We start from the raw sequence: 11,769 nt of genomic DNA, 5'->3' as shown, positions 1-11,769 counted from the left end.
GATAAATTACAAAGATAAGAACAACGTTATGTCTACTATCAAATATCCGTTAGCGTTTCTATTCGATAATGTCGCCGTGAAGTTTTTTCATATAGCGATTATTTTTAATTATTATGATAAATAATGAAATGAACACTCTATCACGACATAGTCGATAGTGTAGTATTTAAACTTAGTAATGTATATTGTGTTGACTAGTAATCAGATATTACACAAGTTTTTTTCTTTATTGACATCATCATTTCAGCCTTATAACGTCCACCGGTGGACGTGATCAGTTCTAGGGTGTCCACTGGTAAGCCTCCCCATAGATTTCGAAGGAGACCGGTAGGAAGCGGCAGCCATCCGTTTTCCGACCTTCTTAAGATGGTCTGTTTAGCTGCAGTTTCCCGTCTGTCTTTTCTACTATAGAACTTTAAGGCCTCAGCGGACATCTGTTCTGCGCGCTATGAAATTCTCTTTTGAAATTTACTTAATTTATTAATACACGTGTAAACCAATTAAGAAAGTGACATTTGCATTACCTTGTATAATATTAGATACGTCCAAAATTTAAAAAGATTTCGGCTGTTTAGTTAAGAAAAGTTTAATAGTCATTTTTTAAAATAATCTATGAAAATACAATATAAAGAATCGAAAATAATATTTGTTTAGACGTGTACTATATTCATTTTCTTCATCGATTTCAGGAATATAGAACTTTAAAAGCAGAGGTGTTCTCTATCCAAATAAAATGTAAGATTATGTGTGAATACATGGCTATTTATAAACCTGCCGCAATAATATAGTGTTCCCAGAGTCGGGCGATATATTTTTGGACGAATATCTTCAATGCTAGCTGTATGGTTACTGTAGTAGGAGTTACATATTTGGACACAGAGAACATTAGGATTGTTAAGAATTGTCTATTCTAAATTAAATGAAAGGTTGTTTTAAGTAAACCGCTTAACTGCACTAAATGCAACGCTGATACGAAATGCGGGAATAATATAGTAAAGGGATCCTATAGTCGAGCGGCATATGGCTAGTTATGGCGACGAGTGTAAACACAGTGTCATGTTGCACTTCAGGCGGTACTCGTAATGCGTCGTCTTTATACTTAAAGGGTGTCGTTAGCCTTTGGGCGATTATATGTAGCTTGAAGTATGACAATTTCACTAGTATGAAAATATTATTTAAAAAAATAGTTTAGCATGGTATTTTTATTAACAAAGTTGCGCACTACTATTTTAAAGTTCGTGTACTTGGGGTGACAAACGGACGAAAAAGTTTACCGAGCCACAAGTACACTTACTTACTCGGAAGTCTGACAGCCCTTTAACTGTAATTAAATAGTTACCATGCTATTAGCTGATGGAAGTGGGTTTCCACCCAAGCCAATATTTAATTCTTCCTTCATGACGAGGAAGATGACTGCCACAAGTGACCGAGGCGATATATTTACACGGTATAGAGATACTATTTACCATTAAAATATTTCATTAAATTACAATTCGCGTGACCATCTTTTATAAAAGAATTGTGGTCATAGTGACCACTTAAGTGGCCAGAACTTGAACGATACGAAATATTCCTAAACATTTTTATTTATTCTTTATTCCAGCTTACACTTTTGGCACATAGTAATAAACAAAAATTAGTTAAACAACGACGACAGTAACTTTTTGAAGTAAACAGTTTACGGTGTGTACATTACACGTCTATCGGACTTCTGACGTAATGTAACCAAATATTTACATATCTCTGACAAACTTTGTATATTCCGCAGTACCGATACAGGACAAATACGCAATCCAATAAATGTCGCATAACAATACACCGACAGTGTAGACGATAAAAAAATTTAAGGGTTAGCCGATTGTTTTTTTTTTAATACCAGTAAAATACAATACATTAATTATCACTCAGGATCCAAAAATAATATTCACCTCAAGTAATTTTCCTCTTAAAAATCTTGGAGTCGATTTATTGTGTTACTAATAGGTTAATTAACAAAAACAAAAAGGAACCATTTACCAAGCCTGTATACGTATACACATAAGCGAGTCAATTGTTTTTTCTTTTGCATAATAAATATACGACCTGTAATTGTTATTCATTATATGTTAAATATAAACGGGGGCAGCCACTGTCCAGCAGAGAACTTGCTATAGCTGCAAAGATAATGAAATATTAACATTTTATCTGGCTTTTAGTCAGAAATTTTCACAATCTCTAACTCTTTGTTATGTATTAAGATTTATTATTAAGATGAATATATGAAGACTTAAAATATTGAATTTATATTTATTAAACATGTAGTTTCGATTTCGCATATTATTCAATGATATATTATTATTAACAACATACTACTCGTACATTAACTTACATAATAACATGTTACGACTATAATATAGTTATTGTAAATAAGTTTAAGTGATTTTATAATAACTAACTGTAGTGGAGCGACAGTCAAAACTGGTTTCTGCAGTCTAAAAACCAATCACAGCCGCTTGTAGAGGTTATAATTATCGAACAGCGATTTCTTAACACAACTAGTGTATTGTATGTGCATATAACGTTTAAAATTTATTTCTTTTACAGCTGCTTTCTTTTTAATTTAATCAATATTCATATTGTGAACGGCATTGTTCTAATATTGGTATATTCTTTGGATAGCCTGTAAGAGATTGTTAAGTTTATGTAAATGTACATCGCTTACTTATATTATAGATTATAAAATTAATATAAACAGTTGTCTAGTCATTAAAATAATAAATTAAATCATCACATCATCATCAACATCATGTCTGGCGTGAGATGCTCTCCACGTGGTATAGGTCTCCTCCAATGATTGTCATGGTGACCGGTTTTAATAATAAATATAAATTTTGAAAATTAAACTAATTAATAAAATTACAAAACAGGTGAATTGTACCTCAGATTAATTATAAATATTGTATATTGTATACCTTTATAATTTTTTCCGTTGTACGTTATGCCTTACTTATGCTTACCGGTTTCGATGTCAGTAAACATGTTCCTCACCTTAACACAGTATGTACTTATTTTTATCTCATACCGCTATAATTCAAACACTCGCCTCGTGGACTGGACGCGTTCAAAACATACTACCGCTTAGCCATATGCAAATATTTAAAATTGTTATTATCACAACTGTCGGACAATTTTAAAACAAAACGCGTGTGATAATCAGCTTGGCAGAAAAAAGAAAATACGTAATTGCATTGTTTTTCCAACTATTAAAACAAGTAAGTGTTTTCGTAATAACAAATATTATGTTTTTAACTGAAAGATAAAATAGCTTTAAATGACTGTAAATGATTATACATGTGAAGAATATCTCAAATATTATAATTAAAAAATTATAGAATTCATGATCTTTTCTTATAGCTAACTGTGATCTTTGATTAGTATTGATTTTATAAACTATTTGAATTTTCAATACAGTATCAAGTAATTTCTTCGTTCCAGACTTTTTATTATAATTAAATATGGCTGAATTACCAGGATTTACTTTGGCGCCATTATTAGAAGATGATTATGACGAGGTTATGAAACTTCTTAAAAGGTAAACGACTATATGAATATCCAATTGTATTCCATAACCATCTTTCGAAGCCTTGCGCGAGCCTCTCCAATACAATTGCATCGTGCATGGATTAATAATCTAATATTACAATATTTTTACTTTACATTTTCACGAAGCTATAAAACCTATAACAAAGTTTATTGTTTCTATATATAATTTATTGTTCTTTTGTATTATGTCATTTAGATTAAGTAAGGATTTACTATCGGTAGCTCTTTTCACTATAAAGAGAAGCGTTTAATTATTATTTATTTTTTACTTATTTACTAACGTTTATTTTAAGGCAATAGCTGGTATAATTATGCTCAGGACTGTAATAGTCAAACATTTGTGCAAATTAGCATGTCTATATAAAAATAACACAAGTTTTTGTTATAGTCTCCTTGCTCATTTACATAAAAAATGTAAGTTTATTTTTTAACATGATTCATTGACAAAATTTGTATACGAAGCATATCTTCTTATAAAAAATTGGTTTCTTCGATTAAAATGACTGAATAAGTTTTTATATATCTATCTATAAGCCGTGACTACAAAATTAATAAGTTATTGCATCACTGGCTGCATTTTACGCTTTTTTTTCATTTATAAATTTACAGACCTAGCGCTAGTAAAGCGCTGGAAGTTCTTAATCCTTTTATTTTTTTACAATAACTAAGCTAAGGTTGCGTCCCCAGGGGCTTTTCCTGGACATTTTTTGTTTTATACACGTTACAACTTTTCGTCCAATATCCCTCGGTGCCTTAAAATGAAGGCCTACCACCGATTTGGGTTACGAGTGATGACATACGGCACTGAAACATGGTCTCTTCCTACGGGCCTTTTAGCAATGTCCTAATCACTCAACGAGGAACGGAGAGAGCTATACTTAAGATTTCTATACGTAATTGAATCAAAAATGAGGATATCCGTATACGAAAGAAAATCCAGAGGATTGGCAAATCAAAGGAGAAGTTAAAAGTAGTAGCTAGGGTTCTGAGGTTCTGTATTGAATTGACCACCAACTGGCTCGGCCTAGGACGTCCACCTGTAAAGTGACCAAACGTCGTTTTCAAAATCGTCGGTGGGTCTAGAAATCTGGGTGCAAGCTGCTTTCAACTGGTCCTATTGGTAAACAGTGAGAGGCCAATGTGTAGCATTAGACGTTCTATGGCTAAAATGAGATGATGTCATTTTTAAAATATTTTGTTTCTTTAATTCACGCAATAACACGTTAGTCTTGTGTGTTAATTATGAAAGGCTGTAGATATTACAATTGAAAACAGCTCAATGATATCCTTATTTGCTATTTTGCCTGTTCGGAAATCCCATATTGCATATCCTTTGGGTTTGAAATAACGTGACGTACAAACAACCTCTTCAGGTTATGATGACTGTTACAAAGACTTGAGAAAACAGAACATAATAATAATATGATCCTCCCTCTCTTTCCTTTGGGTATTTTATGAGTAATTATTAATTATGCGGTCGCCGTTTACTGTAATATAATATTAACGTAACAACGTGTTTTGAGCTTTAATCATATTAGTTTATGAAACTATTTTGCAGATGAAACAAATTTTAATGTCACAATTCATAAACATGACTTTTGGGTATTATTAATTTCTAAAAACCATATTCTTTTTAGAGAATATTGAGTTCTTAGCAATCGAAATTCCTGCTACAATCCTGTAGTAATTACTGGCAGAGTTTTTGGTAGTTAGACGCTCTAGGGTACTCTAAGATAGGGAATCAAATCTCAAGCTTGTATCGACTGACAACCCAAGCAGTGGTATCCTCTCAAAGCTACATCTAGTAAAATAACTTATGACATATCGAATGCTAGATGGAGAGCTTAATGACATCTGTTCTAGGCGCTATGTAGTCTGCCCACTACCACTTAAACTAGCCAATCCGCTAGGCTATGTCTGTTTAATTTATTCGTCCGCGAATCTCCATCTCATTCCCGATTCGTTTGCGTAGAGAAATCTTCAACATAGACCTCTCAATAACACGTTGAGCTACCATGAACTTGCCAATGAGTTTCAGTAAAATAAGTCATCACTTAGACCTTTATCTTTAGGCACAAAAGTACAAACTTAACATATGGACGAAAAAATGAAAATTAATGACTTCGATCAATTACTATTTAGATAAGTTATCATAACAGAACTATTGAATGTCAATTATATTATATATGTTATATTACTTTACAAATATAACTTTACATTTAACGTTCAATCAATATTTTTTTGTTTTCTCCATTAGAAATGTAATTATTAGGCACAATATATTCACCTTCGTTATCAACGACCTTTATGCCATCTAGTATACAAATTATCAATGTCGAAGCGATAACGACATTACTTTCCAGTACCCCTAATAATATCTTCCTTCTCTTTTTAGAAATCTATGGGGGAGGCTTCTGTCCAGCAGTGAACGTCCTGCGGCTAATATGATGGTAACAAATAACATCTTTTTGCAGAACCTTTTTCGTGGATGAGCCTTTAAACCGGAAAATCGGAGTTTGCAAATCTGAAAACGATTCGTGTCCCGAACTTGAAGAATTCTGCACATCATCTCTTCACGAAGGATTATCCTTTAAAGCCGTTGACAATGATGGAAATATCATAGGAGTACTTATCAACGAAACCTGCCCAATAAATGAAGTAAGGTTTTATTTATTTTAATTACTATTGACTTAGAATAATTTATAGTGATCATTTCATCATTAGAAAAATGCTGCAATAGCCTTATTTGATAGAAAAAAGGACTACACTGAGTTTGCTTATAGTAACATCCTTTAACTTAAATCTGCGAGGATTCCAAACACACCTTGATCAAAAGTCAAGACTCCTTAATAATCGCAGATGTGTTTTTTAACCAGTACTGTTATTTAAATAATAGTATCCTTAAAAAGCCAGTTATGACTATGACAAAAAAAAACCTTTCCCGTATAAAAAGATTTTCGGGTCGTAAAACATGATTTGTCTTACAGCTAAAATGATGTTAACAATATTGGTTTATTACTAACACTACTGTATTATTTATATTCTGACCAGAGCTTAGCCGCAGCGACAAGGCAATAAAAGGTTAAATATGAAAAAATACAAAACATAAAACTAAGAGATAATGAGATATGATAAAGTACGTTGAACTCTTCGTGTATTTAGACGACCCAAATAATTCTATTAATCTTATTGGTAGAGATATGGCCGCAGGAGTTGATTTAATATTAACTAAACCAAGATATTTCGTTTTTGTATACAACATTTCTGTGCAAATATGAAATCACTATCACAAACTTTCTAAGCTTAATAATTTATTCATAGAAAACAAAAATATTTGAACTTCTATGAACCAACACTGAAAATCTTGTTTGGTCTGTCAACACTCGAGATATTGGTAGAGGCGACCTTTAGGCCGACTATATTTAAACGTACCATTTATAAGCCGTCTAATGCTCTTATTTTACAGAACATAGGCAAAGCGCTACTGGAAAAGGCAGAAGCCATCAAGGATCCTGATTTCAAAAAAATACTTTATATTTTGGCGCGGCGAGAAGAGGGTGCGAGGTTATGGGAGAAGTTTCCAGAAGAGAATAAATTGGTAGAGGTAAAAGTAGCGGCAACGGATGCAAAGTGGAGAAATCGAGGAGTCCTGAACGCGTTGGTGAAGGAAACTGAGTAAGCCTCTTTGTTTATAATTAGTTAATTTTAATATTCGATAGACGTATTATTGAAAACTTAATGAAAAAACGTAGACTTGATAGGTCTTAGTACTTAAATGAATAAAAAAGATTAAATCTCAAACTTTATTTATTATAAATACGAAAAACAAACTTATAAAAAACTCAACGGAATATGTTATGATAAGTACTACAATAAAATAGTGGAAAATTCGGATCAGCAACTGTTTTTATATTTCGTCGACTAAGACGCAGATGCCATGGACGCCATTTACGAACTGGTGTCAGTTGCGCGTCATTTTGGTTTTTATAAACTTCGTTGAGTTTTCTTCTTAATATCTTTGTAGTTTTTTTGTCCACATCTTAATGTCAAAACTATTTTTAAAACAGACCACCATTTGATTATTATTCTGAGCCAGGTACGAGTCATGCCATTGTTTTCTTTTCATCTAGGAACTTCTAAATAGATTCCTCTTACGAACAAAATATTTTGTTTTAATATTCCTAATACATATGTAATATAACATTTGAATCTTGTTTACACTACCAAAACCTATGAAGTGTTTATATATATACATATATTTTATATATTGCAAAGAACGTGTTATCGCACGTGAGACACGCCTGATGTAACTGACGTCTATGGGCCGAAACTTCTCACTAAAGGAGCCGTACGCTTGGTTTTTTATAGCAAAATATTATAAAATAACCGATGACCAGTCATATATTTTGACCTGAAGTAACTAAAAACGAAGGTTCCCACGGGAACACTGTCTCCCGCCGTTATAACGACGTTATGATCTAACTGTTCCTCCCTATTATGGGTGTAATTACATAAAATACATTCCTGATCATTTTAAACAAACAATTAAAGTGTTATAGCTTAGTATTATACCTTCAATGGTTATATTTTGAAGGGTGATAGTTTTTTTTTTTTTGGGAATGGCCACCTATTACATCTTGCTGGTAGAATTTCAAAAAATCCGCACGAATACAGGGGTATGTCCTCGTGTACCTTTGACGTGGGATGTTACTCGATACGCGTTTATCATTGTTCGAAAGCGCCCAAAACAACAGTACAGTCTTTCAGCTAATTATAAGCCATTTTTAATTCAAAAACAAAAAGAACGTATTTAAATTGTGAATATCAATGTGTGAAATATTGAATATCGATAATATTTATGAACATTATATTGTGGTTTGTTATCAGTTAAACTGATATGAGGTCATTTTGAATGATAGATAACTTATTCGCTGAGAAAATTGCACTTAAAATAAAGATTGATTCATTTTTGTACTGTTTAAAATAACTCTTACTGGCAACCACTTTGAGTATCTAGTTCACGGACCCTTCCGCTCCGTGAACTCAGTACCGATGAAGCTGTAAAAGCCTTAGGGCTAACAGCATTAACATCTTCAGAAACAATAGAATAGAAACAATAGACCGCTTTGAGAAAATAGTTTGTTTTCATTCTTTGTAAACAAATTATACATACATAATTGATTTCTTTAGAATCTGTCAATCCTTACATCTTTACTATAGTAATGTGTAACTGGCATTGACTGATTGATGTTTGTTTTGACTGTGAATAGACGGTAAAAAAATTACTATTACACACATATAAAAATGAGTAATGCAAATTGGTTATCAGTTAACGGTTAATGTTAACTGAGAACAGATAAGTACTGAATAACACGCAACACATATATGTTCATAAATAACATACATTAAAACCCGTCGGAGTTCACAGTGGGCTCTTTTTTAATATCACTACGCAGTTGGCACCATCGTACTTTTACATTCCGTTGAAAGATGCCATTATAGGAGGAGCTCATTCTGATTCTACTTTGTATCAAGTTTTCCAGCATTCTTCTCGTGACGTATACATGTGGTCACTATAAATCATTCCATGTAAATAATAACATGAATAAACATATAAATTACTTATAACGAACATCTATAATAACAATTGAAACGTAGAAAGTAATAGTTATGTTCATTTAATCAATTTTCTTTCTCTTTTACAATTGTAAAGTGCCATATAATATGTTAAACTCTTAACTACTGAGAGGATAGATGGAGACTGTCCATGACGCCGCAGATCAAGCGCTGGTCAGAGTGGCCGGAGCAAAGCAAACTGTCGTAGACCAGCACATATGGCGTTTTATAATACGCCACAAACTTTCCAAAGAGGGTTTGATCTGAATTTAATTTTCGGTTATAGATTTAAATGTTTAAAAATAGAATGGTGATGGCTAGGATTTCGAAAACAGAAATATTCGTATCTTCTAAGAACAAGAACTTTATTTTTACAATCAACATTTCAGCCATGGAATGTCAACTGTTAGATATAAGCCCACTATATATTTTGAATAGGATCGGTTGGAAGCGTTCTTCATCCATCATTCTACAACTGTCCTAAAAAGACCCTCTATCTTATTTATTTTACATGAAGTTGGTGATCGTACACAACTTCAGGATAAATTCTCCTCAAATTACAAACAAAATTTCCGTAAAATATTTAGTATACTTTTCGAGATTACGTTATATTTCTTCCTGTGGCGAGGTCTGTTTGTCTGTGCCTCTAAAAGTTCCTTACTTTTAAAACACTAATTATATGTACTAAATATATACACAAATGTAATATTTCGAAATAAAATAACATTTATGCCATTAGCTTAATCATCTTCGCTAAATAACCTAAATAATATTTCAGGAAATTATTGAGGCAAAAAGGTATACGACTTGCCAGATTGGATTCATCTAGCGCGTTCTCCGCCAAGTCTGCTGAGAGGTCGGGCTTCACCTGCTACTACAAGGCTCGATACACCGACATCAAAATGAATGGCGAGCCCCTCATAGTACCGGATCCTCCGCACGAATTCGACCGCGTATTTGTGAAAAAGTTATTTTAATGAACTTCATGGAACTTTCATAATATAAAGAAATATATGGAAAAATACAGAATTTTTTAAATTTAGGATTAAATGTTAATTATCACTTTTATAAATCGATGTCATAAATATATATTTTTTTTATTTTAACTGTGTTCCTCTGTTGTTATTGAGTTATCACCTTGCCCTTTCTTCTCTTTATAGTCGTCGTTTTAACCCATAGAGGTCCACTGCAAGGCATACCTTTTCCAAACATATCTATGAGGAAATATACCTCCATACTCGCAAAACTTATGGTCTGCCAATTATGTAATTGTTGAAAATTTGTTAAATCCCCCCAAACATACATAAGGGGGAAATATATTAATCGGCACGCTTACCAAGCGGATTGGCGATCGCAGTGGTGCAGAGGATGCTGCAGCCCATCCTCTGTATAAGATTTTATCCCGGGAATTGAAGCCACCACATACAATCGCAAGACTCTCCTTATATTTGCGCCAAAACAGCGAACAGTTTAGTAGTTAATGGTTTACATTATGTGTCTTAACTAAGTTGAAACACGAGTAGTGTCGCCATAACAATCAGCATGCCATTCGATTCGCCGCTACACTGTCAGAATCCTTTATGGTAATATTCTTGTGTTTTAACAGCCATGTAATTTTGTCATCACAAGCATTTACATGCGATTTACTTAGCAAACACTGTTTAATATTAGATTGTAGAGGCTTGTTCTAAATAATACAAAATGCCTTTTTGGTATTTAAATTAATTTATTTATATTTTATATTGCTTAAACTCTTTAGGTGACGTCTGACAACGTCAATATTTATATCAGTTCATATTCTTCAATATAAATAAGATGTTATTTTCTTCACCACTTCACTGTAGGTTATGTCGCTACCGTTAGAAGTGCAATAGGCACATTCTTTATTGCCTTCGTTTAAATTTTTACACCGACTGCATGACTTCATCGTTTTTCTGAAAACCATTTTTACAGGATACAGATTTTACGGTGAATATATGACAAAATAAAATAAATCCTTCGTATATGTAGTAATAGGTCTGCGAGATCACGTCGTCGCCAAAAGACGCTCACTGCGAGACCATAGGCCTCCCTTAAAGATATCTATTGGGGTATATAGCTCCATAATTGCTAAACTTAGCGTCCGTCAGTCATGTAATTATTGAAAATTTATTAATGTCGGATAGATATATCTGAACATAATCCAGCGATAGAGGACAGATACTTGCGATCGCAGGTTGCGGGTTCCTTTCCCAGGATAAAATCTTATGTAACTTGCACTTAGTGCATTAATTAGGATTGCCACTGCTCACAAGTTGCAGACGATGGGCAGCAGTGCCCTCAGAGTACTATAATACCACACTGCGATTGCTATCCATGCTACCGTGGAGATTATCCTCTATCTCCCCATTGATATCTTTAGGGGAAACCTATGCCTTACAGAGGGTTTTAACGACGTGATATATTTTATAAACACATAGTTGTTAATAAGTAATTATTGAAGGCAAACAAATATTTAATATTGTTGAAGCCGAAAAATTCTTGCAGACGTAGACGTAGACGCCCCAGTACGTGGACCAACGACATAATTAA

General features: G+C 33.1%; 1 protein-coding gene across 1 annotated transcript; it reads left to right on the top strand.

Annotated features, from left to right (window-relative positions):
* The first annotated feature begins 3,060 nt into the window (after positions 1–3,060).
* On the top strand, positions 3,061–10,295 carry LOC137929454 (arylalkylamine N-acetyltransferase 1-like). The gene is made up of 5 exons (XM_068772421.1): positions 3,061–3,251; positions 3,475–3,571; positions 6,057–6,240; positions 7,049–7,257; positions 9,977–10,295. The coding sequence occupies exons 2-5, from the start codon at positions 3,495–3,497 to the stop codon at positions 10,173–10,175; spliced, it is 669 nt and encodes a 222-aa protein (XP_068628522.1). The 5' UTR covers positions 3,061–3,251; positions 3,475–3,494; the 3' UTR covers positions 10,176–10,295.
* The last annotated feature ends 1,474 nt before the right edge of the window (positions 10,296–11,769 follow it).

This window comes from Battus philenor, unplaced genomic scaffold, assembly GCF_028537555.1.
Source record: "Battus philenor isolate CCGP_79_NKW_IND1 unplaced genomic scaffold, ilBatPhil1.0.hap1 SCAF_11, whole genome shotgun sequence".
Classification (NCBI taxonomy): Eukaryota; Metazoa; Arthropoda; class Insecta; order Lepidoptera; family Papilionidae; genus Battus; species Battus philenor.
The sequence above is the reverse complement of the archived record's forward strand: the minus strand, read 5'-3'. Positions and strand labels throughout refer to the sequence as shown.

What these genes read in the sequence shown, in the direction of transcription:
- LOC137929454 (XM_068772421.1), top strand. Translation starts at nt 3,495, where the DNA reads ATGGCTGAATTACCAGGATTTACTTTGGCGCCATTATTAGAAGATGAT. An exon ending in GTTATGAAACTTCTTAAAAG is followed by an intron (nt 3,572 to 6,056) that starts GTAAACGACTAT and finishes ATCTTTTTGCAG; the next exon opens with AACCTTTTTCGTGGATGAGC. An exon ending in AAACCTGCCCAATAAATGAA is followed by an intron (nt 6,241 to 7,048) that starts GTAAGGTTTTAT and finishes CTTATTTTACAG; the next exon opens with AACATAGGCAAAGCGCTACT.